The sequence below is a fragment of the Cynara cardunculus genome, assembly GCF_001531365.2.
Source record: "Cynara cardunculus var. scolymus isolate 2C chromosome LG 9, CcrdV1, whole genome shotgun sequence".
NCBI classification, from domain to species: Eukaryota; Viridiplantae; Streptophyta; class Magnoliopsida; order Asterales; family Asteraceae; genus Cynara; species Cynara cardunculus.
Window position 1 is genome coordinate 11,481,625 of NC_037536.1, and position 7,023 is coordinate 11,488,647.

The following is a 7,023-nucleotide window of genomic DNA, read 5'->3' on the forward strand; positions in this document are numbered from 1 at the left end:
TGCTGACAATCGACGTAATGTATTGTCGTTGGCGATGATTAAAAACAATAATTAAAAAGACAAATAATCACACGAGTGTCACATCATATTTCAAGGATAAAGTGACTACATTACTCTCATATATGCAAGGCACATGAGAGACCTTAAAGACTTTCAGCAATCGACAACTTGCGATTGCATATAATAGTCAAGCATTTAGTAGTAATTAACTAAGAAACGTAGTTGAATATAAGGACTGTTAGAAATACTACTTACCAAAGCAACCTATTGATCAAGGCACAACTGACAGAGCCCCCCGATGTGTTATGAAACCACACCATCTACCAAAGTGTTCCGGTTTGTTTTACCTGTTTCAGACTTTACTTTCCATGCATCCGTACTCGAAACCTTGTACAAACCACATAGCCATAAAATCTAAAAAACTAGCATAGCAGTAATTTCTACGTCAAATTTAAATATAAATACCTTATCACTCAAATCGTCCCATAACCCCTGTCAGATCCAAAAAAGGGGAATATCCCTTTAAAGCCGACATGCCCGCATTGTTAGGGTTCCTATGGTTCTTTGTGGCAAGAGTAATGGCATATTTTCTGTCACCTTCATTATATCCGCATGACGATTTTTAACCTGAGTGACAGCCTTTTCCATCACGATATCATGTTGAAGGGCCCACTTATACATCAACCGCACATATATGAAGTTTTAGTGTTAGAAAAAACATGTGAATGTACTTTTAGGTAGAATATGCAAATACATTCCTTAAATCCTTGAACATCCTCTAAATATGAGCGGGGAGATATTGGTGATGTACGTATTCCACACGCCATCATATATTTTCTTGAACAATATCATAATCCGCCTAACAACAGCGGAACCGATAATACTACATAATTAGCTACGGATCATACACCTGATGCAAAAAATACGAGTAGAAATTAAAAAAATTGGTTTTGTAGTTGATCCGTCGTAAATTAGTGACAAATCGGTCCATAGCAAATAAGTTATGGCTAATGCCCAATTTTCTAGTAGTGATTATATAAATTATACTATTTTATATAATAACAGTGTATTAGATATATATTGAATCAAACTTCTGATATAAAATACTAAATGATATTACAATTTTAAAAGAAGTTGAAAAAAAAGGATTGAAATACCCGTGACTTAAAGAGAACCAACATGAAAGCATGGACAAAATTTGTAATTTACTCTAAATAAGATTTTAGGATGTTTATTTTATATTTCAATTTACAAGTTTTTTTTTATTAACCTGGATATCCAACCCGTTATGCGAGCCGACTAATCCCAGGACGACTACCTGTTTTACAGATAGCCCGGAGTCACCATATTTGAACCTCCGTGGCCACAAGGTGATTTTTATTTCTTCTTGGATTTGAATCTGGGACCTCCTGATACTTTTGAGTTTTGAAGTCAAGCTCAAATCAATTAGACACCACCCTTATGATTATTTACAAGTTGTTTTAACAATTAAAGGCATAAAAGTAAAAAGTTTCATAAATATTCAGTAGTAAATGCTAAATTCAAAATACGCATTAATTAACAACGAAGGTATGCAAGGAAATGTCAAACAATTCCAAACAAAATTCACTCGTTTATAGAAAAATAAGATTCCTCCATATCTTTATTATTTTAATTTAAACTGGGTATTAATTGTGTAAAGATTTTTTTTTATTAAACTGGAAATATAACCTGTTATGAGAGCCAACTAATCATGTGATGACCACCTGCTTTGTGGGTAGCTTGGAGTCATCGTATTTGAACCTCCGTGACTTTTGTTCCTCTTTGGATTCGAACCTGAGATCTGCAGACACTTTTAACCATTAGAGTTTAAGCTCAAACCAATCAGATCCGAAATTTATTGTTTGAAATGAAAATTTTGTGTTATACACACAACATGCTTATCTTAATTAGATGTCGGTTGAAAATTCATAAAATGACCGTGTTTACTTTTTTATATTAATTGTTTAAAGACCTCAATATTTTTTTTAATTAACCTGGATATTCAACCCGCTATGCGAGCTGACTAATTCTAGGGCGACCACTTGCTTTACAGATAGTTCAGAGTCACCGCATTTGAACCTCCATGGCCATAAGGGGATTTTTATTCCTCCTTGGATTTGAACATAAAACCTCCTGATAATTTTGACAAGCCAAGCTCAAACCAATCATTGTGGTTAAGGCGTCAATACTTTAAAACAGAGTTTAAAAGAATTGGGAAAAGATTTCATTCAAAAACTGATGATATTGGACAATTTTCTTCTATAAAATACTCCGATGCACCTCTCTTCCCTTCCCTTTCTGGCTCCTTTCAACACACTGACAGAAAAAGGAAGAACGAATGGAAGAAATGTCGTCTTTATGGAGTTATCAAGAGGTTGGTTAAGTTATCATCGGGCTTTTGCTCTTCTTTTCCATTAAGATGGAAAACACATCTGAATGGTGGATTCTTTTTATTGTTCATATATATGACTCCCTTTTCCCTCGTTGAAGACACAAGAATCTATGCTTTCTGATTGCAACTGTAACTCAAATTCCATCTTTTTTCTGCTGGGATTGTTGCCAAATGTCGATCCTATGCATTTCCTGAATTCAAATCTGAAGCTTTTTCTTTCTGTTTCTTTTCTGGGCTCTTTTGGGTTTACTCTCCATGTGGAGATCTTATATTTTGTGTTGTTTGTGTGTGAAAAAACCCACTTTCGTGTGTGTAATGCTTGAGAGTCTGAGAATCAGATTTGCATGTTCTAATATTGTTTTTCGTGATTTTTGGAAACTGTAGAGCGTTGATGAACTGAAGCTCAAGATTCAGTACACAGCACAAGAACTGGAGGCAGTAAAAGCAAGAGCAAATGAAGAGATGAATAGAAACAGTGAATCAGTGAAACAATTGTTGCAGCTCTTGAAATTTGTTTGTCATGAAAGAGATCAAGCAAGAGATCAAATCCAGAAGCTATTCATCAAAATTATGCCTCCTATGCACAATACTATGATGATCTCCGATTGCTTTGCAATTGATCAACTTCATCACCTTCATCAGAGCCCTTTATCGAAACCTGCTAAAGCTAACTCAAGTATGGCAGAATCCAACAGTTTTTCTGATGCATACAATCACTGTTTATCGCCGGTGGATTCACTTTTCGATCCGGTAACCTCCCCGGAGTTCTCTAACATGAACACCAACACTACGTTGGTATCTGCCAATGGTCTTCATGCATCAGGAAGTGTCCCAAAAACCGATCATGCTACCTTGATGATGGAGAGTATGATCAAGGGAAAGACCTTGCCAAGAAAAGGGAACCTGCTACAAGCGGTTATGGAAGCTGGTCCGCTTATGGAAACCGTGCTTGCAGCAAGCCCGGTTCCTAATTGGCAGAACATGTCCTTGTCGTCGTTCCATATCCCGACTGTGTCTGGCTCTAACAATGCCCAGAATCCGATGTCGATGATGATATTAAGACAATCACAGCCATTTGTTGAGATGTCTTGTGGGAATTTTTCTCAGCTAACGGACGTCCGTGGTGGTGGATCAAGTATTTTGAGTTTTGATGATGTGAATTTAAGTGACTCTAGAAGGAGGATGGTAACAGGTTGTCCTCGTTCTTGTAGTTTTGGTCAGATTGATAAGAGGCAAAGGTTTCAATAAACTCGTTAAAAGATGGTTGTTTTTGCTTTCTTTTTTGCTCTTTTGTTCTTTCTGTAAAGGAGTGTGATGGGTTTTGAGAGATGATCCAATGGGTGTACATGATGATCTGCTATTTTTAGGGTCTGAATTGAATCATATAGTGGCTTTATGTGACCAATTTTTGGCGTATTGTGTTTTATATTTCCTTGTATGAATATTACAATGATCCAATGCCCGCACGATGTTTAATATATCCGGATTGGTTTGAGCTTGGCTCTAAAAGTCAAAAGCATCAGGAGGTCCCATGTTCAAATCCAAGGAGGAATAAAAATCCCCTTTGTGGCTACGGAGGTTCAAATGTGCCGACTCCGGACTATCTGCAAAGAAGGTGGTCATCCTGGGATTAGTCGGCTTGCATAACGGGTTGGATATCCAGGTTAATAAAAAAAATAAATAATACTCCTGTTTAACATGACTTCTTCAATACCTGGGTAACCTCATCAGGATCCTTAAGAAGTATCATCAACAGCACTGTTTGTATCGGTTGTCACTTTGTTTTCATCGTCTTATTCTATTTTCATGAAAACAACCATTCAATCACCTCGAAAAACAATGTTTTCACACCACAAAAAGATAAATTCTTGAACCCCATCTGAGAACTCAACCTGCTGATAGATCTCCTGCTACAAGAATCATGGCCGCAAGCAGTCCTGCACAATCTCCGAGCTTCCAACCTTCATCATGGAGCCCAATAGTGATCGCCATAATTGGCACCATGGGAACCCTATTTCTAGTCTTTAGCTACTTTAACATACTACGACGCTGCACACTCCACAACGTGTTTTTCTCTGCAAACGGTCAAAGAAGGCGTTTACACGACACAATCCCAGATGGTAACGATCCTTCCCTACAGTTCCAGAGCCGTGGGCTCGACTCACTCACCCTGCAAATGATGCCGGTTACACAGTTCGAGAAAAAAAGCAAGTCTGCAGATAAGGTGGTTGATCAAAATACTGAATGTGCGATTTGTTTGGGTGAGTATGAAGAGGATGAGTGGGTGAAAACGATACCAAATTGCTGTCATGTGTTTCATGTAGCATGCATCGATACATGGTTTCAAACTCATTCGAGCTGCCCTCTTTGTAGATCGGATGTCTTCGATCTTGAAGTTTCGGTCTCGACATGTGGGAGTCTTGGGGGAAATCTTATTAGAGAAGATGTTGACGAAGAACGATCTGCCTTTTATCAGGCTCTTCGTTCTCATATCCTGCAAAACTCTAACATGGCTAGGCTAGAGAACTGACTTACTGATTAGATATATCTGAAGAAAGCTTTAGATTTCTTGATTCTAGATTATATTTGTGTACCATTATCATCTAAAAGTTGAATGATTTCAATTTTAACTGACTGATTATTGACATTCATTGCCTGTGTCAACTTATCATATCTGCACACCATCGGTCCTCCATTGTTGCTAAAGAGACTTGGTTTCCATGCACAAAACAACCATGATTCCATCATTGTGTCAACTGGCCTCAGCAAGGTGCGAAAACAATGGTGGTTTTGCTGCCAATTGGACTTATTCTCCTCGATGTCCCTCGGGAAAGTAATTTATCTGACATTCGGACTTAATTTCCTCAATATATATACACATATACATATATAGGGATGGGTTCACGTGAGACCAGACTGTTTTCATGAGACTCGTGAGACTACCTTTTTACACTTGAAACTTCACAGCAAAAACACTGTGAAGATTTAAAAAAGTCGAACCTTTATAGCAAAAACACTGTGAAGGTTTAAAAAAGTCAAACCTTCACAGCAAAAACACTGTGAAGGTTTAAAAAAGTCGAACTTTCACAGGAAAAACACTGTGAAAGTTACCTTCACAGCATTTTGCTGTGAAATTTCAAGTGTAAAAAGCTGGTCTCACATTTTTATGAAGCGGAAGATGTAAATCACATTTTTATGGGTTGCAAGAAGACAAGAGTGGTGAGAGAGGCTATCAACAATTGGTCCAAAGGTGCTACCGATTTGGACGGGAGTGAGTCGGTGTGGGTGAGGCTTTCTACAACTTAGACTCTCATAAGCCGAAATCCGAACCGGACATTAAGGAGATGCTGCTTGCTGTGTACTGTTGGACGATTTGGAACGGTCGAAATGCCGAAATTTTCAAAGGTGTGCCTTTAAACACTTACCGTGTGGCTAATGATATTCAGCTTTCTATGTACTCTTGGCTCTGTAATAGAAGTAAGGCTTATGGCAAGCTAGCTTGGAATAGGTGGTCTTGTAACCCGAACACGGTGTAGTTGTTTTCTTGTTTTTTCTGCTTGTCGGTCTAGCCGCTAGCTAATATTGTCATTCAATGTCCCTATTTGCTTGCTTCCATATATCCTCTTCTTTCTCTCTGATTCTGATGCAGTGGATTATATCAAACAAAAGATTAATCTCGTTGATTATGTGAATGGCTTGGAATAATCACTTCCAAAGTTCGTTTATTCAAAAATCGGCATATTATGGGCCTAAAATGGAGGCCCGTAGCAAAGTTATGGTCGTAAAAGCAGAACACCGCCCTAGCCCGAGCATAGGCCTTGAAGAACAATAGGTTTTGGTCTTCCACGTGAAGGCCCGCAACGTATCTAAATCGCTTCTACTTACTCTTTTTGTTTGGGTTTGATTCTAACACCATTAATCAGGGAAACAACAATTTGTACACCAATTCATACATTAATTTGGGGTTCAACCCATTAAACACAAACAATGCATTAAGACACTATTTTCAACAAGTTATTGGGCTAACAACTTTTGAATATTCATGCCATCTTTGTATTGATCATTTCTAGACATCATGGCTATTAATTAATTAATGACCCATGCTAGAACAGAACATTTAAGATGAATTCTTACCTTGAATTTATTAAGGGGTTGTTTGTTTACCTCTTAATAGTTATATTAAGAGGCAGTCTCTGAATCGTTAAGAGGTGAATCTTGTTTGACAAAAAAAAATCTGTCTCTTAATGATTCTAAAACCCTCTGAATGATTTTGTATCATGGGTCTCTCTTAACCATTCAGCACCCTAATTCTATTGTAAATAATTACCGAACAATTATATTTTATTTTGCACTATATCATAAGACCCTCTTAATTATTCTGATCACTTAATCATTCTGCATCAAACCATTCAGCAACTATTAAACAGCCTCTAATTTTATCCCTTTCTCTTCTCCAATGCTACTCTTAGGCATGTGAAACGACAAAATATTTTCCATTGCTAACTGATAGTGGGAGGTTAATCATCTCCCCTCTACATGTTCTTTCAAACAAATTAAGGGGAGGAATTATCTTGTGTTTCACGATCAAAACTGCAAAATATTGACCAGAT

General features: G+C 37.5%; 2 protein-coding genes across 3 annotated transcripts; both read left to right on the forward strand.

Annotated features, from left to right (window-relative positions):
* The first annotated feature begins 2,306 nt into the window (after positions 1 to 2,306).
* On the forward strand, positions 2,307 to 3,818 carry LOC112518487. 2 transcript variants are annotated; one of them, XM_025126191.1, is made up of 2 exons: positions 2,307 to 2,395; positions 2,798 to 3,818. In XM_025126191.1, the coding sequence occupies exons 1-2, from the start codon at positions 2,360 to 2,362 to the stop codon at positions 3,659 to 3,661; spliced, it is 900 nt and encodes a 299-aa protein (XP_024981959.1). In that variant the 5' UTR covers positions 2,307 to 2,359; the 3' UTR covers positions 3,662 to 3,818. The 2 variants fall into 2 exon arrangements, with proteins under 2 accessions (XP_024981959.1, XP_024981961.1); XM_025126193.1 differs by lacking the exon at positions 2,307 to 2,395 and adding an exon at positions 2,413 to 2,542.
* A 516-nt stretch (positions 3,819 to 4,334) lies between these two features.
* On the forward strand, positions 4,335 to 4,943 carry LOC112517776 (RING-H2 finger protein ATL1-like). The gene has a single exon (XM_025125151.1). It carries the CDS (start codon positions 4,335 to 4,337, stop codon positions 4,941 to 4,943), a length of 609 nt encoding a protein of 202 aa, XP_024980919.1.
* Positions 4,944 to 7,023: the final 2,080 nt, after the last annotated feature.

Coding starts and splice junctions, on each gene's coding strand:
- LOC112518487 (XM_025126191.1), top strand. CDS start 2,360: ATGGAAGAAATGTCGTCTTTATGGAGTTATCAAGAG. Junction 2,396..2,797: donor CTTTATGGAGTTATCAAGAG/GTTGGTTAAGTT, acceptor TGGAAACTGTAG/AGCGTTGATGAACTGAAGCT.
- LOC112517776 (XM_025125151.1), top strand. CDS start 4,335: ATGGCCGCAAGCAGTCCTGCACAATCTCCGAGCTTCCAACCTTCATCA.